The 26,274-nt window shown below is 49.7% G+C and overlaps 1 protein-coding gene across 1 annotated transcript; it reads right to left on the reverse strand.

Moving 5' to 3' along the window:
- Window positions 1-19,815: 19,815 nt before the first annotated feature.
- LOC119350513 (protein ALTERED PHOSPHATE STARVATION RESPONSE 1-like) lies at window positions 19,816-24,036 on the reverse strand. Its single transcript, XM_037618309.1, has 4 exons — window positions 22,569-24,036; window positions 22,075-22,283; window positions 21,576-21,799; window positions 19,816-21,010 (listed from the first exon to the last, which is right to left on the reverse strand). The coding sequence occupies exons 1-4, from the start codon at window positions 24,034-24,036 to the stop codon at window positions 20,236-20,238; spliced, it is 2,676 nt and encodes an 891-aa protein (XP_037474206.1). The 3' UTR covers window positions 19,816-20,235.
- Window positions 24,037-26,274: the final 2,238 nt, after the last annotated feature.

Below are 26,274 nucleotides of genomic sequence, written 5' to 3' on the forward strand. Positions count from 1 at the left end.
CATATCACTTTCATCATGTTGATTTGATTTGTGTTCGCTACTTTGATAATTTGATATGTGGATGGACCAGTGCTTAGGTGTTGTTCTTACTTGAATAAACCTCCTACTTATGATTAACCCCTCGCAAGCATCCGCAACTACGAGAAAAGTATTAGGATAAAATCTAACCATAACATTAAACTTTTGGATCCAACTCAGTCCCTTACGAAGTAGTGCATAAACTAGGGTTTAAGCTTCTGTCACTCTAGCAACCCATCATCTAATAACTACTCCACAATGCATTCCCTTAGGCCAAAATATGGTGAAGTGCCATGTAATTGACGTTCACATGACACCGCTAAGGGAATCACACCATACATATCATCAAAATATCAAACACATATCAAGTTCACATGATTACTTGCAACATGACTTCTCCCGTGACCTCAAGAACAAAAGTAACTACTCACAAATAATAATCATGCTCAAGATTAGAGGGGTATTAAATAGCATAATGGATCTGGACATTTAATCTTCCACCAAATAAACCATATAGTACTCAATTACAAGATGTAATCAACACTACTAGTCACCCACAAGTACCAATCTGAGGTTCCCGTACAAAGATTGAACACAAGGGATGAACTAGGGTTTGAGAGGAGATGGTGTTGTTGAAGATGTTGATGGAGATGGCCCTCCCAAAGATGAGAGAGTTGTTGGTGATAACGATGACGATGATGTTGGGGAACGTAGCAGAAATTCAAAATTTTCCTACAAGTCACCAAGATCTATCTATAGAGAGACTAGCAACGAGAGAGAGGAGAGTGCATCTACATACCCTTGTAGATCGCTAAGCGGAAGCGTTCAAGAGAACGGGGTTGAAGGAGTCGTACTCGTCGTGATCCAAATCACCGGAGATCCTAGTGCCGAACGGACGGCACCTCCGCGTTCAACACACGTACAGCCCGGTGACGTCTCCCATGCCTTGATCCAGCAAGGAGAGAGGGAGAGTGTCGGTGTCAAAACCGGTGGATCTCGGGTAGGGGGTCCCGAACTGTGCGTCTAGGCGGATGGTAACAGGAGACAAGGGACACGATGTTTTTACCCAGGTTCGGGCCCTCTTGATGGAGGTAAAACCCTACTCCTGCTTGATTAATATTGATGATATGGGTAGTACAAGAGTAGATCTACCACGAGATCAGAGAGGCTAAACCCTAGAAGCTAGCCTATGGTATGATTGTTGTTCGTCCTATGGACTAAAACTCTCCGGTTTATATAGACATCGGAGAGGTCTAGGGTTACACAGAGTCGGTTACAACGGGAGGAGATCTTCATATCGTATCGCCAAGCTTGCCTTCCACGCCAAGGAAAGTCCCATCCGGACACGGGACGGAGTCTTCAATCTTGTATCTTCATAGTCCGGGAGTCCGGCCAAAGGTCTTAGTCCGGCCATCCGGACACCCCCTAATCCAGGACTCCCTCAGTAGCCCCTGAACCAGGCTTCAATGACGACGAGTCCGGCGCGCAAGTTGTCTTCGGCATTGCAAGGCGGGTTCCTCCTCCGAATATTTCATAGAAGATGTTGAACACCAGGGTAGTGTCCAGCTCTGCAAAATAAGTTCCACATTCCACCGTAGAGAGAATAATATTTGCATCAATCGGATCTGCTGACGTATTCCGTAGCACGGCGTCATGGCCAGGCCTTCATTCAAATCGTTTTACTGTTCCACCTCAGCGCGTTTAGCGAGGCGGTTTCCCTGGCACGTCTTGTCAAAGTAGAGATCGTGTCCCCTTATTCCGGGATTCTCATCAATACGGGCATGGGTAACCCAACCGTGTCATTAACCACGGCGCTTGGGAGATAAGCGAGTTTTACTAGGCTGGTGGGGGATCGTAGTTTCGGCCGCCCATATAAGGGGATAAGAATCCGCCGTTTCCATTCACGCCTTCTTCCTCCTTTGCTTATCCGTCCCTGCGCGCTCGAGCTCCAACGCCCAAGCCCGCACTTCCCACCTCAACCTTCTCCAATCATGTCCGGAGCGGGAGGTAGATGGATGGCCTCCTCCGTCACGGAGGGGAAAGTCAAAAAACTAAGGAAGGCCGGATACTTGTCTGACGACATCGCGCACCGGCTTCCAGACAGGGGGCAACTCATCCCCACCCTCGGGCCCCATGAGAGGGTTGTGTTCCTTCCCCATTTCCTCCGCGGACTGGGCTTTCCTCTTCACCCGTTCGTCTGGGGGCTCATGTTCTACTACGGCCTGGACTTCCACGATCTAGCCCCAAACTTCATCCTCAACATCTCGGCGTTCATCGTCGTGTGCGAGGCCTTCCTCCGCATCCAGCCTCACTTTGGCCTATGGCTGAAGATCTTCAGCGTCAAGCCGAAGGTTGTGAAAGGCCGACAAGCAGAGTGTGGAGGAGCCATGGTGGGCGAGATGGCCAACGTCACATGGCTCGAGGGCGCCTTCGTGGAAACCATCAAAGGGTGGCAATCGGGGTGGTTCTATATCACCGAGCCGCGTGACCCTGAATGGGCAGCGGCCCCCGAATTTCGATCTGGCATCCCCACACGGCTCACATCTTGGAAAGAGACAGGCCTGCTGTGGGGCAATTCGGAAGAGGTGACCGGACTCCAAACCTGCGTCTGAGACCTGGTGACCAAGAAGGTCAAGCTTGTCAACGTAGTCCAGGTCATGCTCTTCCGCTGGATCCTCCCGTATCAACGACGGGACTTCAATTTGTGGGAGTTCGACCCGGCCCAGCACCAGACTCTGTCTCGGCTCTTCGAAACAAAACACAAGGACGCCTGGAAGGTGCTTTTCAAGGGCTCCGAGGTCTCCCCTCCCGTCACCGAGGATCGCGGATTCTGCGCCGAGCGCCAAGCCTCCGAAGTAAGCTTACTTTCAGTCCTTTATGGGACACTCGAATTTCATAGTTTGACTCTATGCAGGATCTAAACTCCTGTTCCTTTGATAGGACTGGAAGAGGACATCTGGACGGTTTGACTGTCCGGCCCCTTTGCCCGAAGGCCCAGCAGATGCACGCTTGGCAAATCTACTGGTTCCGGCACCTCACGTGGTGCCGGAGAAGAAGGCCAAGAAGAAGGCCACGGGGACCCGAAAGAGTTCCCGGCGCCTGGTGGTGTCGGATTCATCGCCCGACGGCCCCAAAGCACCCTCCGCCTCCAAGGATGAGGAGGAGGAAGAGGAAGAGGAAGAAGAAGAAGAAGAAGAAGAAGAAGAAGAAGCCTCTCCCCCTCCCACGAGGGGGGGGGAAAGAAAAGGAAGGTCACCCCGACTGGGGAGGCCGGAGGGTCCAAGAAGGGGAGAACCCTTCTGCCGGACTACGCCTTCGATGCCGAAGACGACAGGGAGGAATGACCATCCAGGGTTAAGCCCCTGGCAAAATCGTAAGTATCCGGATTCCAGAATAACTTACGGCGCTCTTCTAATGTATGGTTCCTTCTGATGCGGAATTCGATTATGTAGTCCGCCCCGGGATCAGCTCGGCGATTCGTCGAGCGCCTCTCTGGACTCGTCGGATGTGAACAGCGCTTCGCTCCCGACGGCCTCCTCCCCTCTCCCACAGGACGACGCAAAGGTGGTGTCTCAAAAGGGGCTAAACCCGGAGGAGGTGGTCCTGGAGGCGCCACAAGGCGGCCTCCCGGCTCCAGGCCCAAAGGGGATAAAACCCCGGAGGGATCTAAGCCCGGCCCTGGGCCGGACACTGCTCCGGAACCACCGACGGCTCCAAAGTCCGGCAGGCGGCGCCTTCGGAAGAAAGGCGCGCCTACGACATCGGCGGCCTCCTCCAACCGGTGGCGCCGGACAATTTTCTGGAGGCGCTCAATGGCGCCTCCATCGACGAGGAGCACCGCACTGTTATGAGTGCGGTGATTCAGAAGGTTCAGTCCACCAAGAGCAGGCTGACAGAAGCCTGTACAAGCCTGTTAACAGGCTTTGAGGTATGTGTTCAAAAACATATAAAAATGTTACTGCATAGACAATAGCCCCTGATGCTCAGTTGGGCATTCGGAAAGAAAATCCGAGCTGAGGATCTAAAAAGATATACGCAGGAGTCTAATAGAAATGTGTCAATATGGGAATGCAGGCTGCGCTATTGACCTCTGCCGCACTAACTACGGAGGTCAATGCATTGAAGGAAAGCCTCGAGCGGTCCGAGAGCAAGCTCGGCCATGCCAAGAAGCAGCTCGAGGATAAAGAGGGTACATAGTACCGCATGTAAATGTATATAGAAATACTTGGTTGCAAATAATGACAGGACCAACGTAAATGTTGCAGGAGCCACGACCGAGGTGGCGATCCTGAAGGAGGCGGTCTCCAAGGCCGAAAAGAGTGCGGCCTTGGAGCGCACCGAGCGAGAGAAGTAGGAGGCGCGGGTGGCGGAGGTGCGGCAAGAGCTCCAGGCTCTCGTGGAAAAACACGAGAGTTTGGAGCGTGACTCGAAGACTCGAGAGTCCGAGCTTGCCTTGGCTCTTGAGAGTGCCAAGACCGCTAAGGCCGAAGCCCAGAAGGCCCTTCAGGAGATCGAGGCGATGAAGAAGATAGAGGCGGGTAAGGCATTCTTTATGCAAAGCAAGAATATAAAAGTAAATTATCTGTTACTTACCCGAATCCGGAGCTCTCCAGGAGCGTTCGCCGATCTGCCCTGTAGTGTGTCTGATGCTGCCGCATTCTACCGAGCCGAAGAGGGGAGCTCGATGGAGAAGGTGTTCTGGTCTCAATATGCTGAGACCGGACATCCGGTGCCCCTGAGCGACCAGCTGAAGCAGCTGGTCGAGCTCCACAAGGTGGCCGAACAGGCTATGAAGAGCCTCATAGTTCGGCTATTGCCTGGGGAAGCCATGCCCGGGAGCTACTTCGGTCTGGTGCGGCGGCTGGTGGATGCTTGTCTGTGGATTAAGGTCATCAAGCGCTCCGTCTGCATTGAAGGTGCCCGTCGGGCCCTTGCCCGTGCTAAAGTGCACTGGGGCAAGCTGGACGCTGAGAAGCTTTTGACGGACGCGCCACCGCCGGGCAAGGAGTACCGTACGCCCGAGATGTATTATGAGAGCGTCCTGAAGGGTGCCCGCCGTATAGTGGATGAGTGCTCCAAAGATGTAATTTTTGAGTAGACTCGCATTTGTTATCCTGTACGCTGAAAACTTTGTTCATGTGCGTTAAGCAACGCTTGTTAATTTAAAATATTACCTTCTGTGGGGCCGTTTATCAAATCTGAGAGATGCAAGTCGTCAGCTTCGACCCCCATGCCACAAGTGCGGGGGTGTTCGGGATAAACCTGAGCGCTCTTGTTCCCATCCTTGGGTCCATCTAGGGAGGCGCTCAGCACAACGAACCAGGCCGTCAGACTTATGATGCTTTATCACTCTCACTTAGCCATAGAATTCTATAATTTTAAATTTCGGCGAAGCCCCTAGTATTCGGAAGACCGAGTTCGGGGCGCTATCCACGCCTAGGCTGGATAAGTCCGGTTCCTCTCTCTAAGCGGCATAAGTCTTTAAGGACTCGTAAAACCTCGCGAACAGCGACCGGTCTCTCGCACTATCATGATAGTCAGTTTTAGCTTTCTCTACTGAGGTGTTAACCCAGCTCAACTGGGGCACAATCGCAGTAGTTCTCCCAGCGCTACCTTAGCCAACATTGCGGAACATAAGGTACCAAAACATGGGAGCCGGGCAAACCCAACTATTGACCAAAGACATGATTCGGAGCCGATGCATATAGTGCTATAAGTTCGAGGTGCCGCACTCATGAGAGTGTTCGGTCTTCTCACACCATGTTATGGGGTGTTTTAAGCCCTTGGTGTATTGTCCGTACCAAAGTGTACGGTTGCAGAATGTCATGACTGAACATATTTGTATATAAAAAATAGATAAGTACAATAATAGGTAAGAGCTATATATTGTTTATTAAAAAAGGGCTGCTGCGAAAGTAGAACGATACAAGGAGTGCGATAAGCAAGATATGGGATTATTTGACATGTTCCCCTCCAGGGGCAAGCTGCGGGATTGTAAGTAAAACAGGTATTAAGCTCGTTATAGAGACCACCTGGACGTTTGACGTGGCTTGCTCTCTCCCTGGCTGTTGCATCGTGTGTTCGGCGAGTGTATTGCCGAACAGGCCTTCCGAATAGTTGGGTCCTGAAAGTGTGTAAAAAGGAAAACGGCGAAATAGGGAGCCCCTTAGTGCGGTTGAGCCGCATTCTAGGCGTGCCGTAGTTGTGCCCCTCCCCTTATGCCCACGATATCTCTAAGGCGTAATTATGTACGCGTGGTACCAGTATCACCATTTGGCGGGAGCTGGGGTTGGGGCCGCGCTGCTATGCTTGCTCAGAATGTGCCAGCCAGATTTGTTGTAGGTTACTTCGGGCTCGCTTGACGTTGTCCGGACGTTTGACACCTGGATTGGAGAACTGCCTTGAGAGGCTACTCTGTACTTCCGCCGCCAGGGCCGCCGTGTGCTCCTCCGTTTGGAGAGAGCGTTCGGTGTTTCCGTTTACCGTGATGACTCCGCGAGGTCCTGGCATCTTGATCTTGAGATATGCATAGTGCGGCACCGCGTTGAATTTTGCAAATGCGGTTCGTCCAAGCAGGGTGTGATAGCCACTGCGGAATGGGACTATGTCGAAGATTAACTCTTCGCTCTTGAAGTTATCCGGGGATCCGAAGACCACTTCGAGTGTAACCGAGCCTGTACAACTGGCCTCTACACCTGGTATGACGCCTTTGAAGGTTGTCTTTGTGGGTTTAATTCTTGAAGGATCGATGCCCATTTTTTGCACTGTGTCCTGATAAAGCAGGTTCAGGTTGTTGCCGCCGTCCATTAGGACTCTGGTAAGGTGAAATCCGTTGATAATTGGGTCTAGGACCAATGCGGCGAATCCGCGGTGACAGATGCTGGTGGGGTGGTCCCTTCGATCGAAGGTGATCGGGCAGGAGGACCATGGGTTGAACTTTGGGGCGACTGGCTCCAATGCATAGACGTCCTTGAGAGCACGCTTCCGCTCCCTTTTGGGGATGTGGGTGGCGTATATCATGTTCACCGTCCAAACTTGCGGGGGGAATCCCTTCTGTCCTTTGTTGTTCGGCGGCTGGGGCCCCTCCTCGTCATCACTATGTAGCCCCTTGTCTCTGGTTTCGGCACTTAACTTGCCTGCCTGCTTGAACACCCAACAATCCCTGTTGGTGTGATTGGCTGGCTGTTCGGGGGTGCCGTGTATCTGGCACGAGCGGTCGAGTATCCGGTCTAAGCTGGATGGGCCCGGAGGGTTTCTTTTGAATGGCTTCTTCCGCTGACCGGGTTTAGAGCCTCTGAATCCGGCATTGACTGTCGTATCTTCAGTATTGTCGCCGTTGATGCGGCGCTTATGCTTGTTGTGACGTGACCTGCCGTTGTTGTCCTTGGTATCCGAATTGCCGGGGCTCTTGGTTATGTTATTGCTACAAGCTAGCCAGCTATCTTCTCCCGCACAAAAGCGGGTCATGAGTGTCGTGAGGGCTGCCATAGATTTGGGCTTTTCCTGTCCTAGGTGCCGGGCAAGCCATTCGTCTCGGATGTTGTGCCTAAAGGCTGCAAGGGCCTCGGCGTCCGGACAGTCGACTATTTGGTTTTTCTTGGTCAGGAACCGTGTCCAGAATTGTCTGGCCGATTCCTCTGGCTGCTGGATTATGTGGCTTAGGTCGTCGGCGTCTGGTGGTCGCACATAAGTGCCCTGGAAGTTGTCAAGGAATGCGGATTCCAGGTCCTCCCAACAACTAATTGACTCTGCTGGCAGGTTGTTAAGACAATGTCGAGCTGGTCCTTTAAGCTTGAGCGGGAGGTATTTGATGGCGTGTAGATCATCACCACGGGCCATGTGGATATGAAGGAGATAATCCTCGATCCATACCACAGGATCTGTTGTGCCATCGTATGATTCGATGTTTACGGGTTTGAAGCCCTCGGGGATTTGATGATCCATTACTTCGTCTGTGAAGCATAGTGGGTGTGCGGCGCCCCTGTATTGGGCTATATCACGACGCGGCTCGGATGAGTTTGGTCTGTTGTATTCGGCCGGGCCGTACTTATTATGTCCGGCGTGACGGTTAGCGTCACGTGAAGCGGGGCGCCCATGCGATCCATAGATCGATCTTGTTTGCCTTGCCTTATTCTCCAAGATGTCTCGCAGGTCTGTTGCGTCTCCCCGTACTCTGGTATGTTTTGAGCGGTGCCAGGGTGCGGCTTGGGTCGAGGGCCTGAAGGCCTCTCTATCGCGGCCACGGGGTGGCCGATCGGGCGCATCGTACGCTGGTGATGTAGGTTTAGTTGCTTCCTCCTCAAGTTGGGATAGCAGCCTGTGCTTTGGGTAGCTCTTGGAGGGGCGTTCTAGTTTATACTCTTCGGCCGCCAGGACTTCGGTCCATCTATCGGCTAGCAAGTCTTGGTCAGCTCTAAGCTGCTGCTGTTTCTTCTTGAGGTTGCTTGCCGTGGCCACAAGCCTGCGTTTGAAACGCTCTTGTTCGACGGGATCCTCTGGCACGACGAATTCATCGTCGTCGAGGCTTGCCTCGTCTTCAGAGGGAGGCATATAATTGTCGTCCTCAACCTCTCTGTCGGCCGCTCTCTCATGAGGGCTGGCTCCTTCGTCCTCCTGCACGGAATCCTGCTGGAGGGGGTTGTCTTCGGCACTGTCCGGCGTGTTGTTATCTCCGGTGCCAGCATCGTCGTTTTTGCTTTGGCGGGACTTAGAGCGGCGCCGCTGACGTTGGCGCTTGGGTTGCTTCTTGGAGGGATCATCCTCCGTTTTTTCCTCGCCATCCCCCGCTTTAGGGGTGTCCACCATGTATATGTCATATGATGAGGTGGCTTTCCAGTTCCCTATAGGTGTTGGTTCTTGATCGTCTCCTTCATCGGCGTCCATGCCGTCGATGTCTTCGGAGTCAAAGTCGAGCATGTCGGTTAAATCGTCGACAGTGGCTACGAAGTGGGTGGTGGGTGGGCCTCGAATTTCTTCGTCGTCCATATCCCAACCATGCTGGACGTAGTTCAACCAGGGCTCTCCTGACAAAGAGAGAGACTTTAGTGAATTCAGGATATCGTCAAAAGGCGAGTGCTGAAAGACGTCCGCGGCGGTGAACTCCAAGACCGGAGCCCAATCGGGCTTGATCGGAAGAGGTGCGGGATATATGGAGTCCGGAGCGGAGTCTGGCACCTTGGAGTCACGGGCCTTGCGAAGGACCAGGCTAGTATCCGGCTCTATCGCCGTAGAGATTGCAGCTTCCGGGGCGGCGTCCAACCGTCCATCCCCGACTAGCGCAGTGGGCTCCGAGCTAATGGTCGGAGCGGACACCTGGGCGACGCTCTGAGCGTTGTCCGGCGGCAGAGCTAAATCATGCCCATCGTGACAGTGCGGCGCGTCCGGTCATGGCTCGAATCCGTCGAAGATCGAGTCCCCGCGGATGTCGGCCATGTAGTTTAAGCTTCCAAACCCGACTTGATGGCCAGGGGCGTAGCTTTCGATCTGCTCCAGATGGCCAAACGAGTTGGCCCGCAGTGCAAAGCCGCCGAATACGAAGATCTGTCCGGGGAGAAAAGTCTCATCCTGGACAGCATCGCGATTGACGAGCGAAGAAGCCATCGGGCCTAAAGGCGACGACACAGAGGAACTCTCAATGAAAGCACCAATGTCGGTGTCAAAACCGGCGGATCTCGGGTAGGGGGTCCCGAACTGTGCGTCTAGGCGGATGGTAACAGGAGACAAGGGACACAATGTTTTTACCCAGGTTCGGGCCATCTCGATGGAGGTAAAACCCTACTCCTGCTTGATTAATATTGATGATATGGGTAGTACAAGAGTAGATCTACCACGAGATCAGAGAGGCTAAACCCTAGAAGCTAGCCTATGGTATGATTTTTGTTCGTCCTATGGACTAAAACTCTCCGGTTTATATAGACATCGGAGAGGGCTAGGGTTACACAGAGTCGGTTACAATGGGAGGAGATCTCCATATCGTATCGCCAAGCTTGCCTTCCACGCCAAGGAAAGTCCCATCCGGACACGGGACGGAGTCTTCAATCTTGTATCTTCATAGTCCGGGAGTCCGGCCAAAGGTCTTAGTCCGGCCATCCGGACACCCCCTAATCCAGGACTCCCTCAGAGAGGTTGGGGAAGACTCCATACAGCAGCAACACAATGGCGTGGTGGTGATGGAGGAGCATGGTATTCCTGCAAGGCTTCGCCAAGCACCGCGAGAGATGAGGAGAAAGAGAGGTAGGGCTGCGCCAGGGAGAGGTGGAAACTCTTTTGTGTGGCAGCCCCAAAACCTCAAGTATATATAGGGGAGAGGGAGGGGGCTGCGCCCCCTTTAGGGTTCCCACCCCAAGGGGTGCGGCTGCCCCAAAAACCCATCTAGGGTGGCGGCCAAGGGGGGGAGAGGGGGAAACTTGCCCCCCAAGCAAGGTGGAGGAGCCCCTTCCTCAAACCCTAGGTGCCTTGGGCCCTTGTGGGGGGGGCGCACCAGCCCACCTGGGGCTGGTCCCCTACCACACTTGGCCCATGCAGCCCTCTGGGGCTGGTGGCCCCACTTGGTGGACCCCCGGGACCCTCCCGGTGGTCCCGGTACATTAACGTTAACACCCAAAACTTTTCCGGTGACCAAAACAGGACTTCCCATATATAAATCTTTACCTCCGGACCATCCCGGAACTCCTCGTGACGTCCGGGATCTCATCCGGGACTCCGAACAACATTCGTAACCACGTATATCTATTCCTTATAACCCTAGCGTCATCGAACCTTAAGTGTGTAGACCCTACGGGTTCAGGAACCATGCAGACATGACCGAGACGTTCTCCGGTCAATAACAAACAGCGGGATCTGGATACCCATGTTCGCTCCCACATGTTCCACGATGATCTCATCGGATGAACCACGATGTCAAGGACTTAATCAATCCCGTATACAATTCCCTTTGTCTAGCGGTATTGTACTTGTCCGAGATTCGATCGTTGGTATGCCGATACCTTGTTCAAACTCGTTACCGGCAAGTCTCTTTACTCGTTCCATAACACATCATCCCGTGATCAACCCCTTGGTCACATTGTGCACATTATGATGATGTCCTACCGAGTGGGCCCAGAGATACCTCTCCGTTACACGGAGTGACAAATCCTAGTCTTGATTCGTGCCAACCCAACAGACACTTTCGGAGATACCCGTAGTGCACCTTTATAGCCACCCAGTTACGTTGTGACGTTTGGTACACCCAAAGCATTCCTACGGTATCCGGGAGTTGCACAATCTCATGGTCTAAGGAAATGATACTTGACATTAGAAAAGCTTTAGCATACGAACTACACGATCTTTGTCCTAGGCTTAGGATTGGGTCTTGTCCATCACATCATTCTCCTAATGATGTGATCTCGTTATCAACGACATCCAATGTCCATGGTCAGGAAACCGTCACCATCTATTGATCAACGAGCTAGTCAATTAGAGGCTTACTAGGGACATGGTGTTGTCTATGTACCCACACATGTATCTGAGTTTCCTATCAATACAATTATAGCATGGATAATAAATGATTATCATGAACAAGGAAATATAATAATAATAACTAATTTATTATTGCCTCTAGGGCATATTTCCAACAGTCTCCCACTTGCACTAAAGTCAATAATCTAGTTCACATCGCCATGTGATTAACATTGACAGGTCACATCACCATGTGACCAACATCCAAAGAGTTTACTAGTGTCACTAAACTAGTTCACATCATCATGTGATTAAGACTCAATGAGTTCTGGGTTTGATCATGTTTTGCTTGTGAGAGAGGTTTTAGTCAACGGGTCTGCAATATTCAGATCCGTTTGTACTTCACAAATCTCTATGTCATATTGTAAATGCTGCTTCCACGCTCCACTTGGAGCTATTCCAAATGGTTGCTCCACTATACGTATCCGGTTTGCTACTCAGAGTCACTCGGATAGGTGTTAAAGCTTGCATCGACGTAACCCTTTACGCCGAACTCTTTATCACCTCCATAATCAAGAAACATGTCCTTATTTACTCCAAGGAAAATTTTGACCGTTGTCCAATGATCCATTCCTGGATCATTCTTGTACCCCTTGACTGACTCAAGGCAAGGCACACTTCCGGTGCGGTACACAGCATAGCATACTATAGAGCCTACGTCTGAAGCATAGGGGACGACATTCGTCCTTTCTCTCTCTTCTGTCGTGGTCGAGCTTTAACTCTTAACTTCATACCTTACAACTCAGGCAAGAACTCCTTCTTTGACTGATCCATCTTGAACACCTTCAATATCATGTCAAGGTATGTGCTCATTTGAAAGTACCATTTAGCGGTTTTTGATCTATCCTCATAGATCTTGATGCTTAATGTTCAAGCAGCTTAATCCAGGTTTTCTATTGAAAAACACTTTTCAAATAACCCTATATGCTTTCCAGAAATTCTACATCATTTCTGATCAACAATATGTCAACAACATATACTCATCAGAAATTCTATAGTGCTCCCACTCACTTCTTTGGAAATACAAGTTTCTCATAAACTTTGTATAAACCCAAAATCTTTGATTATCTCATCAAAGCGTACATTCCAACTCCGAGATGCTTACTCCAGTCCTTAGAAGGATTGCTGGAGCTTTGCATACTTGTTAGCGTCTTTCAGGATTGACAAAACCTTTTGGTTGTATCACATACAACCTTTCCTCAAGAATATCGTTGAGGAAACAATGTTTTGACTTCCTATCTGCAAGATTTCATAAATCATGCAGTAATTGCTAATATAATTCCAACAGACTCTTAGCATCGCTACGAGTGAGAAAGTCTCATCGTAGTCAACTCCTTGAACTTGTCGGAAAACATCTTAACGACAAGTCGAGCTTTCCTAATGGTGATACTTTCCATCACTGTATGTCTTCCTTTTAAAATCCATCTGTACCCAACGGCCTTACGACCATCAAGTATTTCTTCCAAAGTCATGGATCCTCTCCCGGATTTTATGGTCTCGAGCCATTCGTTGGAATCCGGGCCCACCATCGCTTCTCCATAGCTCGTAGGTTCATTGTTGTCTAGTAACATGACCTCCAAGACAGGATTACGTACCACTATGGAGTAATACGTATCTTTGTCGACCTACGAGTTTCGGTAGTGACTTTATCCAAAGTTTCATGATCACTATCATAAGCTTCTACTTCAATTGGTGCAGGTGCTACAGGAACAACTTCCTGTGCCCTGCTACACACTAGTTGAAGTGATGGTTCAATAACCTCATCAAGTCTCCACCATCCTCCCACTCAATTCTTTCGAGAGAAACTTTTCCTCGAGAAAGGACCTGTTTCTAGAAACAATTACTCTTGCTTCCGGATCTGAGATAGGAGGTATTCCCAACTGTTTTGGGTGTCCTATGAAGATGCATTTTATCCGCTTTGGGTTCGAGCTTATCAACCTGAAACTTTTTCACATAAGCGTCGCAGCCCCAAACTTTTAAGAAACGACAACTTAGGTTTCTCCAAACCATAGTTCAAACAGTGTCGTCTCAACGGAATTACGTGGTGCCCTATTAAAGTGAGTGCGGTTGTCTCTAATGCCTAACCCATGAACGATAGTGGTAATTCGATAAGAGACATCATGGTACGCACCATATCCAATAGGGTGCAACTATGATGTTCGGACACACCATCACACTATGGTGTTCCACGCGGCATTAATTGTGAAACAATTTCCACAATGTCTTAATTGCATGCCAAAGCTCGTAACTCAGATACTCATCTCTATGATCATATCATAGACATTTTATCCTCTTGTCACGATGATCTTCAACTTCACCCTGAAATTACTTGAACCATTCAATAATTCAGACTTGTGTTTCATCAAGTAAATATACTCAGTATCTACTCAAATCATCCGTGAAGTAATAACATAACGATATCCACTGCGTGCCTCAGCACTCATTGGACTGCACACATCAAAACGTATTACTTCCAACAAGTTGCTTTCTTGTTCCATCTTACTGAAAACGAGGCTTTTCAGTCATCTTGCCCATGTGGTATGATTTGCATATCTCAAGTGATTCAAAATCAAGTGAGTCCAAATGGTCCATTTGCATGGAGTTTCTTCATGCATATACACCAATAGACATGGTTCGCATGTCTCAAACTTTTCAAAAACGAGTGAGTCCAAAGATCCATCAACATGGAGCTTCTTCATGCGTTTTATACCAATATGACTTACATGGCAGTGCCACAAGTAGGTGGTACTATCATTACTATCTTATATCTTTTGGCATGAACATGTGTATCACTACGATCGAGATTCAATAAACCATTCATTTTAGGTGCAAGACCATTGAAGGTATTATTCAAATAAACAGAGTAACCATTATTCTCCTTAAATGAATAACCATATTGCGATAGACATAATCCAATCATGTCTATGCTCAACGCAAACACCAAATAACAATTATTTTGGTTTAACACCAATCTCGATGGTAGAGGGAGCGTGCGATGCTTGCTCACATCAACCTTGGAAACACTTCCAACACATATCGTCTGCTCACCTTTAGCTAGTCTCCGTTTATTCCGTAGCTTTTATTTCGAGTTACTAACACTTAGCAACCGAACCGGTATCTAATACCCTGGTGCTACTAGGAGTACTAGTAAAGTACACATTAACATAATGTATATCTGATATACTTCTATCGACCTTGCCAGCCTTCTCATCTACCAAGTATCTAGGGTAATTCTGCTCTCGTGGTTGTTCCCCTTACTACAGAAGCACTTAGTCTCGGTTTTGGGTTCAACCTTGGGTTTGTTCACTAGAGCAGCAGCTGATTTGCCATTTCATGAAGTATCCCTTCTTGCCCTTGCCCTTCTTGAAACTAGTGGTTTCACTAACCATCAACAATTGATGCTCCTTCTTGATTTCTACTTTCGTGGCGTCGAACATCGCGAATAGCTCAAGGATCATCATATCTATCCCTGTTAAGCTATAGTTCATCACGAAGCTCTAGTAGCTTGGTGGCAATGTCTTTGGAGACTGTCTCATCTGGAAGATTAACTCCCACTCGATTCAAGTGATTGTTGTACCCAGACAATCTGAGTATAAGCTCAACGATTGAGACTTCTTCCTTAGTTTGTAGGCTAGAAAACTTGTCGGAGGTCTCATACCTCTTGACGTGGGCACGAGCCTAAAATCCCAATTTCAGCCCTCAGAACATCTCATATGTTCCGCGACGTTTCAAAAACGTCTTTGGTGCCTCAATTCTAAACCGTTTAATATTACCGAACTATCATGTAGTCATCAAAACGTGTATGTCAGATGTTCGCAACATCCACAGACCACGTTCGAGGTCCAGCACACCGAGCGGTGCATTAAGGACATAAGCCTTCTACTGTCCGCATAATTGCTACTGTCAACTTTCAACTATATTTTCTCTAGGAACATATCTAAAACGGTAGAACTAAAGCGCGAGCTATGACGTAATTTGCAAAGGGCTTTTGACTATGTTCAGGATAATTAAGTTCATCTAATGAACTCCCACTCAGATAGACATCCCTCTAGTCATCTAAGTGATTACATGATCCGAGTCAACTAGGCCGTGTCCGATCATCACGTGAGACGGACTAGTCATCATCGGTGAACATCTTCATGTTGATTGTATCTACTATACGACTCATGCTCGACCTTTCGGTCTCTTGTGTTCCGAGGCCATGTCTGTACATGCTAGGCTCGTCAAGTCAACCTAAGTGTTTCGCGTGTGTAAATCTGGCTTACACCCGTTGTATGTGAACGTTAGAATCTATCACACCCGATCATCACGTGGTGCTTCGAAACGACGAACTTTCGCAACGGTGCACAGTTAGGGGGAACACTTCCTTGAAATTTTAATGAGGGATCATCTTATTTACTACCGTCGTCCTAAGCAAATAAGATGCATAAACATGATAAACATCACATGCAATCAAAAAGTAACATGATATGGCCAATATCATTTTGCTCCTTTTGATCTCCATCTTCGGGGCTCCACGATCATCATCGTCACCGGCATGACACCATGATCTCCATCATCATGATCTCCATCATCGTGTCTTCATGAAGTTGTCTCGCCAACTATTACTTCTACTACTATGGCTACCGGTTAGCCCGGTGACGTCTCCCATGCCTTATTCCAGCAAGGAGAGAGGGAGAGGTTGGGGAAGACTCCGTCCAGCAGCAACACAACAGCGTGGTGGTGATGGAGGAGCGTGGTATTCCAGTAGGGCTTCGCCAAGCACCGCGAGAGATGAGGAGAAAAAGAGGTAGGGCTGCGCCAGGGAGAGGTGGAAACTCTTATGTGTGGCAGCCCCAAAACCTCAAGTATATATAGGAGAGAGGGAGGGGGCTGCACCCCCTTTAGGGTTCCCACCCCAAGGGGTGCGGCTGCCCCAAAAACCCATCTAGGGTGGCGGCCAAGGGGGGAGAGGGGGAAACTTGCCCCCCAAGCAAGGTGGAGGAGCCCCTTCCCCAAACCCTAGGCGCCTTGGGCCCTTGTGGGGGGCGCACCAGCCCACCTGGGGCTGGTCCCCTCCCACACTTGGCCCATGCAGCCCTCTGGGGCCGGTGGCCCCACTTGGTGGACCCCCGGACCCTCCTGGTGGTCCTGGAACATTACCGATAACACCCGAAACTTTTCCGATGACTAAAACAGGACTTCCCATATATAAATATTTACCTCCGGACCATTCCGGAACTCCTCGTGACGTCCTGGATCTCATCCGGGACTCCGAACAACATTCGGTAACCACGTATATCTATTCCCTATAACCCTAGCGGCATTGAACCTTAAGTGTGTAGACCCTACGGGTTCGGGAACCATGCAGACATGACCGAGACGTTCTCCGGTCAATAACCAACAGCGGGATCTGGATACCCATGTTGGCTCCCACATGTTCCACGATGATCTCATCAGATGAACCACGATGTCAAGGACTTAATCAATCCCGTATACAATTCCCTTTGTCTAGCGGTATTGTACTTGCCCGAGATTTGATCGTCGGTATGCCGATACCTTGTTCAATCTCGTTACCGGCAAGTCTCTTTACTCGTTCCGTAACACATCATCCCGTGATCAACCCCTTGGTCACATTGTGCATTTTATGATGATGTCCTACCGAGTGGGCCCAAAGATACCTCTCCGTTACACGGAGTGACAAATCCCAGTCTCGATTCGTGCCAACCCAACAGACACTTTCGGGGATACCCGTAGTGCACCTTTATAGCCACTCAGTTACGTTGTGACGTTTGGTACACCCAAAGCATTCCTACGGTATCCGGGAGTTGCACAATCTCATGGACTAAGGAAATGATACTTGACATTAGAAAAGCTTTAGCATACGAACTACATGATCTTTGTGCTAGGCTTAGGATTGGGTCTTGTCCATCACATCATTCTCCTAATGATGTGATCTTGTTATCAACGACATCCAATGTCCATGGTCAGGAAACCGTAACCATCTATTGATCAACGAGCTAGTTAATTAGAGGCTTACTAGGGACATGGTGTTGTCTATGTACCCACACATGTATCTGAGTTTCCTATCAATACAATTATAGCATGGATAATAAACGATTATCATGAACAAGGAAATATAATAATAATAACTAATTTATTATTGCCTCTAGGGCATATTTCCAACAGATAATTTCCCCCTCAGGGAGGGAAGTTCCCCCAGCGGAATCGCTCCGCCAGAGGGCAAAAGTGCTCCTGCCCAAGTTCCGCCTCAAGACAGCGGCGTTGCGTCCCGAAAGTCCTCTTCTTATTTTTCCTAGGTCAAAATGACTTATATACCAGAAGAGGGGCACCGGAGGTGGGCCGAGGAGGGCACACCCCACTAGGGCGCGCCTGGGCTCTCTAGCGCGCCCAGGTGGGTTGTGCCCACATAGTGGGCCTCCTCTGGTAGTTATTTGCTCTAATAATTCTTAAATAATCCATAAAAAATCTTCGTGAAGTTTCAGCTTATTTGGAGTTGTGCGGAATAGGTAGCTCTGACGTGCTTTTTCAGGTCCAGAATTCCAGTTGTCGGTATTCTCCCTCTTTATGTGAACCTTGTAAAATTATGATAGAAAAGGCATTAGAATTGCTCCCAAAAGCATTATTATGCATAAAAACATTATAAATAACAGTAGGAAAACATGATGCAAAATGGACGTATCAGACCCCCACGCCCATTAAAACCAGCACAGGCCACACCCGCTTCCACAGTCTATGACAGCGGTGGCCCACCCCTTCCGGGTCCCGCATGTCATGGAGAGGCAAGAAGGTAGAACGTTTGACAAAAGAGAGGCACTATTCATTGCTAGTCACATCACGGCAGATCTGACGGCCAGGATTCTTTTGGAAGCTCAATCCGACGGTCCAGAATGCAGACGCCCTGAAAAGCCTCCATACATTCCCACACTCTAACAATGGGATGACAAGTTAACCAACACTAGCTAATTATTATCATCCTAGGTAAATAACTCATCATCATTCTAGCACATGACAAGTACTAGCTAGGACCTACTCCTCTCTCTTAGGTAAAATAGAATAAAACAGGTAAACCCCTCCATCTCCATTATGGAGAATAGAGATCCACCTGTCTCCCATTTATGATTTGCGCGCATCCATGCCATCTCCAATTGGTTGCCTGTGCGCATTCATTACTTCTCTTCATCCTTTGATTTTGAGGCCTTCATTTGTTGGCGAAGTCGAGTATGCACTTTGGAAAGCCACCAGCGAACTTGGCCGTAAGCTAATAATACTCATCTGACCTTTGGTATACATCAACTGAGGCACAACATCCTTCGGGAGCTTCTGTTGAAGAACATAATAGTAACATAGTTAGCAATGTAGTTTTGCTTAAGAAGAATGTATGCAAAAGATGGATTAGTGACACAATAGTAAAAAATCTTACCATGCTATTTGCATGGATGTTACCATCGCTCAACACGTGAACTAGTGGCACGTATCCACTATAATTTTGGCTAATATCATAATTGATTTTAAGTCTCAACATTATTAACAAATGAGACAAGAGAATTTTTCTCCTCCCAAGTTAGCTCTGAGCCATAACTATAGTAGGTCATGAAAGTTTTTAACCTTCAGTATTTGATGCACAAAACGCCATTTGATCTTATCATAAGTCATTTCAAAGTCAACCTTAAAAAGCAAAGCACTCTATTTCCTATGGCGGATAGAGTTAAGGCCTCCTGCAGCACAACCACCTCTTCCATGATATATCTACCTTTAATAAATGCAGTTTGGGTCTGATGGGATTAACTCCATGTCTACCTTACTAAGCATGTTCATTAGGACCTTAATAATGATTGTAAAAATCACATTTAATAGACAAAGTGGACTAAACTTCTGTATATTTGCTTAGCATCCTTGGTTTTTGAAACTAAGGTGATTTTTAAGTTATTAATATCTAAATTTTCTTTATGATCCTTTCAAATCCCACTTAACAACATCTTAAAATTGTTTGATAAAAGTTAACAGGGAGTCCATCTGGACCAGGACTTTATTTGTTCTTTCCATTGAGAAAACTACAGTGTAACTTCTCCATGGGAAAAGGCTCAATCAACATCTCGGCATCCGGCCAGAGATTTTCTGAGCCTCTTGAATGTTTAAGGAAATAGAAGATCCATCGGTCTGTCCAAATAAGTTTTTTATAAAAATCAGTGATATATTTGAGAAAATTCTCTTCTCCCTCGACCTTCTTCTTGCTCTAAGGAGACAATTTTTTAGTCAACTTTACTGAAACATCAAACTCCAAGGAGACAACACCACAGAGCAGAAGGCGGAGAACATCTGCATTCAGTAGCGCATTTTTTTTTTAGTGGAGACCAGCGCATAAATACAGCTGTTACAATGTACAAGCCAAATTCTACAGAAACAATAATCTATTCTGCATAATCACTAACTGAACTAATATATGTACACAAGCTGAAATGGCTACAAAATTTCCTGGCCCTCCTTTGAGGCGCTCCAACCAAATTCACTCCTGGCTCATGGCAGATCATTGGGTAGAAGCAGCAATAGCTAATGAGGAAACTGCCCCAGTGTTTGTTCGGAATCAGCTGCAATCATTTCTGGATCACGTTCGGTACAACGATATTGTGATTGGCATATCTTATTACCACTGACTCCTGAGATCATCTCTTCTCATTGTACAGACCTTCATTCAGAACCAAAAGGAAGAAGACCTTGAAATCAGGCTATACCACTGTCTGGAACCCTTACATTCTCATAACCTTTCAGTGTCTCTTGAGTAAAAGACTCCAACGCTTCAAATATTGGAGCCAGGCCTGCTTTCAGGTCAGTTGCACTTGACTCTTGGATTTCTCTCACAGTCTCCTCATGCCTAGCTCTCTGCTCATCCAATCTTGTATGCAATGCATCCAAAGCTACCATGCGGCTATCTACCGCCCTGCCATTGTCGCCGTCAGGTAAAACTGCCTTACCAGCTTTAGGATGCCCAGGCAAGACTTGATCCTTTTGGTGAGATTTGAGCCTCTTTGAGAAATCTCTAGATAAATAGTCAGTTTTCATCTTCTGCTGATGCGCTTCGTCTTGTCGCTCCCATAATATGTGCACATTAACAGCAAAAGCCTCCATCGCATCCACGACAGCGCCTTCTGGTATCCTTTTCATGGTCTGACACCAATCATTTGCTGTGATGAACACGCCAGGAGCTCCAAGTCTACCAGGAGAGAACGGCGCGATGCCGTCGGACGTTTCCTCCTTTTCCTGAGGAAGCCATTTGAGTAACCAGCCATTGAGTGTTTCGATATACGCCTTTTGGGATGTGATCCAGTTTCTGAAACAGGAACACCAGTTCAGAAGTTCCATTTCTAGTTCCAGTGTAACCTTGGAGGAGTTTCTTTCTGGTCCATTCTTAGGAATGAGAATATGAGATTTAGTTTCAAGTATGGAGTGAAATTGCTTCCTGTGGCACTCAAGAATGAATTTCCACATTCTAACATGCCTGCACCATAATGACAACAATTTATGGTCAGTCCCCTGAAAAATCTTATCTTGCAATATAGCAGGAGATCAAGAATCTTTGCAAGATATAAATGAGCAAAAAATACTGTTTGAGGCAATAGCTATCGGCCAGGGAATCTTTTGTTTTATTAAAGCAAGTCACATAAGAGGCCAAGGCCATATCTGTTTGCATGACAAGTGCCCTGCTCAAAACAAAACAAGATAACCAAACTTTAGGATGCCCTAACTGAAACTTAGTTTAGTGGCGCAATCAGAATTTTATTCAATTAAACTGTGATTATAAACACATCCTAAAAGTAGCTAATCATAGGTAATGTTGCGATGGTTCTCATAAAAAAAATGTATTAAAACTGTTGTAATATTGGACATGATATTAACACATTGTAGCATGGTTTAAGCAAGGGCAACAATGTTCCTTACGACTGAAAAAAAAAACACTAATGAATGTCATCCTAACAATTTCACAGAAATAATAAATGCTTGGAATTTCAACCATTTCAAGATCAACTCAATAGGATAAAACAGTTGAACTAGACTTCACATACCCCTGAATGAGCTTAACAAGGTGCGGATGTAGCTCATCATCCCGTAGTATGTGGATTCTCCTAGAAATAACTTTGGCTGATCTCATTGCAATATTGATTCTGGTGAGCAGTGTCCTTATTGAGGCCCGTGTGGAATCAATTTTATACGGTTCTGCACCACTCTCATCCAACTCTTTAAGGCGCTTCCATTCTTTGTCATATGTAATCCTCAACTTTTCTTCCTCCTAACAAAATTCAAGGAAAAATGCTAATAAGATGCTTACAAAAAAACGCATGAAAAATGAAAGTGCCACTTCATAGATAGAGATAAAATTAATAAAGCCCCAATTTTGTGCATATGAGTCAATCAATGCATTTCAGAGCATACGAGTTCCACAGATGGAGAATATTACGTCGAGTTTGAGAACACTATCAGGCTTTGAACTTCTAAGAGTTGATCATTGTCGGAATCATGACAGCAGGAATTAAGGCACACTTTCTATAATGAAGAGTAGCATACCATAATCTCCTTGTGAAGTCTTTTCTCCCACACATACAATCTGTCCATTATAGAAGACAGGGTATTAATCTCAACACCGCTGGTACTATCGATTCTTTTACTTGAATTCTGAGTTCTGTTGGATGAACCAACTGTTGATTGCTCCGCATTCTTCACCGGAGGTTCAGAGAACAACAAGGCAAAGGTTCCCATCATCCGTGAAACTATCACTGCGTCAAGGGAATGGCCAAGTTAGCTAACCTATTAAGAAATATATCACTGAAAAATGCAGACAAAGTGAGCAAGAACAGCTGTTGTCAGATCATTATGATCAGAAGAAACATACATAATACTATATCACATAAATCAATTTAGAAAGAAAAAAACATTAGTGACTTGAGCTTGCATTAGGGTCTGACGCTGTTAGGACTTCAGAGTATACTTTCAGTGTCATAAGCTCATAGCAATTGAGCATGTCTGTACAATCAATTGAAAAGAGAAGTAGGTATACTCACATTTCAAGATCGTACTCCGCGGTCTGTACCGAATGCTCCCGACCTCGAGGATCCTGGCAACATCATCTCCACAGGCGACGGCGGAGTTGAACTGCTCCTTGATCTCCTCCACAATCTCTGCAACATCCCTCGTCCCAAAGCTCGGCAGCGGCGCATTCTCACCGACCACCATGGAAGAGTGCTCCTCTGAGCTTACCCTCTTCACCTTCGCCGGATCATCGCCAGCCGGCGCTGCCCCTCCTCCTCCAGCATTGGCGTTGTCACAGTCACAGCTACAGACGCTCCCCTCCCCTGAGTCGAGAACCGAAGCACTGACGACGCTGTCAATCTCGCACTCGGTGTGCTCCATTGACACCTTCACCTTGGCACTGACATCCACATTGTCGATCCGGTTCGACGCCGTGCTCTCCACCGCCTTCCTCGCCTTCAGCGACTCCCTCATCGACGACTCGTGTTCCGTCTCCTCCTCCAGCTCCGGGATCCCCTCCCTTTCCCTCACCTCGCTGGAGTTGGGGCTGCTGGAGAACGACCCGTCCGGAGCAAACCCCTTTTGATTGTAGTGTGGAAGGTCCTGGTTGTAGGAGTCGAACGGGTTGAAGAAATCCCACGGCGACGCTTCCGGCATCGGCATCGGTGGCGGCGGCGCCGGAGCCGGAGCCGCCGCCTCCCGGCCACGATGCTCCGCCGGCTGGCCCCCCTCCGGCACGCCGTACATTGGGTTGTTGTACCCGTATTCGTACCCCATGTAAGAAGAAGGCACATTGGTGGCGAAGTTGCTGTAGCCGTATGGTTCTTGGTACACCGTGTTCGCCGTGGCCGAACTGGCCTTCATGTAGTAGGCATTCGGGATTGCGACATCTGGGATTGGGAACGAAGAAGGGTAGGCGTCGTAGGAGGCCTGCGCCCATGGCATCTCGGGCCTGCCGTCCCACGGCATTTGGGGCATGCCGCCCCACGGCATCGCGGGCCTGCCCTGCCATGGCATGGCCGGGCTGACCGCTGCAGGCTCTGGGATGTGACGCTGCTGGGGCACTCCGGCCGGCGGCGGGATCTCGCCGCGGCCACTGACACCGCCGCGGGCGCCGTGCCCGTGCCCGGGGGCATCGCAAGCGCAGTCGTCGGCGGAGTCGGGATCAGAGTCGGAGGCGTCGGAGTGGAAGTGGATGTGGGAGTGGCCGGAGTCGGTGTGCGGGGTGGAGCTGGAGGCGCTGGGCTTCTTGGGCTCGTCGTGGTCGGAGGGGGGCAGCGTGAGCACGGGCGACCCGGGCGGCGAGGCGGCGTGGTGCTCGTGCGCGAAGCGCGCGAGCGCGTCGGCCACCCGCGGGAGCGCGCGGAAGTAGGCGGCGTGCGCGGCCGCGAGCACGGCGCGGCGGTCGCCCGCCGCGAGCATCAGGTCGCGGCGCTCCCGGCAGAGCGCGGCCACGGGGGACACGTCCGCCGCGTCCAGCCGCGAGCTCCGGCACCCCATCCTGCGCTACGCCCTCGCCCGCGACGGCATTGCCCGCCCCCGACGCCGCCAAGTCAGTGCTCCGCTCGCCTCAAACAAGCGCGCGGGAGCAAAGGTGGCGTGGGCGCGTGAGCCAGCTGCGACGCGAGAGGCGGGGGTGAGCACTGAAGAGTGAACACTGAGCTGCGCGCGCGCGCGACGCGAGCGTGGCACGGCACGGGCACGTGGAGGAGCTGCGCGGAGGTACGTTTATTATTGAGCATGAGCATGAGCATGAGCAGGCACTGACACTGGCAGTGGCGATGGGTTAAAGCAGATGCAATGCACTGCTCATTCGGTACAGCAGGGTGAGCGAAAAGCGCTTGCTCTTCGCTCACATCACCGGAAAGATGTCTCAGGGCTGCCGGAGACGAGGACTCGGGGAGGGGCCTTGAATCGCGACGGAGCAGTGCCGATCTGATCACCTGTGTATGGGTCGCCGAGGGGAGAGAGATGGAGAAGGGCTGGCGATCTGTTACCGCTGTGGTAAATTGGCAGAACGCGTTTCCCTTTACCGTGGAACGACGGAGAGAAGAGGCAGGACACGAGGTAGTAGGTAGGTACAGTAAGTTTCAGCGCGGCGGCAGTAACATCATTGCGTCTCACTCCCATTTCTGTGCGCGACGGTGACAGTGCGGCAGTAATATTTACTCGCTCTGCGCCCCCGCAGAGTACTACTACTACTACCTCTCCACGCGTTAAAAATCTGTGATCCGTGGCGAATCTGGCGTGATAATTAGCCGATGCTCCTCCATCATGGCCGTCTTTGCTGAGCAGAGATCGCCGAAAGATTTTACCACGATTACATTCGGTGCCCGCTGCAGTACGGTGCTTTGATCCTGTTTTAGATAAGAACCGCTTGCTCAATTAACTGAAATACAGTAAGTTAAACCCTCGTCGTGCAAGGGCCAGGGCACGGCATTGATGGTCAAAGATTCTGCACCACTGAGCTGAGCCCCTAATTCTGAACTCCCGCGCTTTGCCTCCCTCACCCGCGCACCGGCACGCGCGCACACATTTTTTTTTTTCGAAAAGGAGGAATACCCCCGGCCTCTGCATCTGGTCGATGCATACGGCCACTTTATTAATTATTAGCACAAAACCTTACAAAGTCGTACAACAGTAAGACCAAAGCCACCATCTTCGCAACCTCTGTCGCTACTCCTATCTAACTGATGAAGGGGCGCTGATGGTCTGGGCCTAATACCAAACAGACCTCGCAGCCAAACCTAACATCTAAGACCTGAGGTCCCAACCTGGACGCCTGCCGGGTATGGGCACCCACCAGTCCGGCGTGCTCCTCAACCAGGCCGCCCGCCGGGTATGAGGCCGCCACAACCACCTACCACATATCCATCTTCAGAGTTATACTGTTGTAACAGCCTTGCCTGGTCTCGCTGCCGCCGACGCCACCACGACGCCAGACAGCGTCGACCTCCTGCGCGTGTCCGTCACCACACATCTGACGCCCAGCCTCCGCTGCTCCATGCCGCCAAGAGCCGCCGCCAAGAATATGTAGAATGAAACACCGCTCCACCGAAGGGAGGCAGCACACCCCCACCCCTCACCTGCAGACCCTTCCAACCGATCCCAATATCCTTGGCGTCGCCTCCAGGAAGGTTACGGTGCCTAAGGCGCCGCCGACGCCCGATCCGCATCGGATCTTGGGCTTTCACCCGGACAAGGGTTGGAGAGGAGAGATGGTGCCCTCAGCAACGCCCCCAAGGAGGAAAGCGGCGCCAAAAATCGGCGTCGCCGCTGCCAGTCAGCCTAAGGCTGCCAAGGTTTCCCCCGGACACCGATCTGCTCCACCAGAACACACCGGAGGTGGATCCGGCAAGATCCAAACCAACCCGGGGACTGGGAAGGGATGCACGGAAGGGAGAGGGGCAATACCCGCCGTCGGCCGACCCCAAAGCGTTGCCGAACGCGGCCCGCGTCGCCGCGAGGTCAGCTTTGGCTGGGGCGCCGGCCGCCATCCCCGACCCCCAGCCCATCCCACCACCTCCCCCCGGAGGAAGAAGAGGAGGGGAAGGCCGAGGCCGCCACTGCTGCGCCGACCCCTCCGCCAGCCACGGCGGAGGAAGCCGCCCACCGCCCGCACCGCCCGCAGCCCGCCCCAACCGGATCTGGATCGAGCCGCCGCCGTCTCCACACCAGCCGAGCACCACCGAGGAGCAGACCATCACGCCACCCGCACACCCGCGCGCCATCCTGCGC

Source organism: Triticum dicoccoides, chromosome 1B, assembly GCF_002162155.2.
Source record: "Triticum dicoccoides isolate Atlit2015 ecotype Zavitan chromosome 1B, WEW_v2.0, whole genome shotgun sequence".
In the NCBI taxonomy this organism is placed as follows: Eukaryota; Viridiplantae; Streptophyta; class Magnoliopsida; order Poales; family Poaceae; genus Triticum; species Triticum dicoccoides.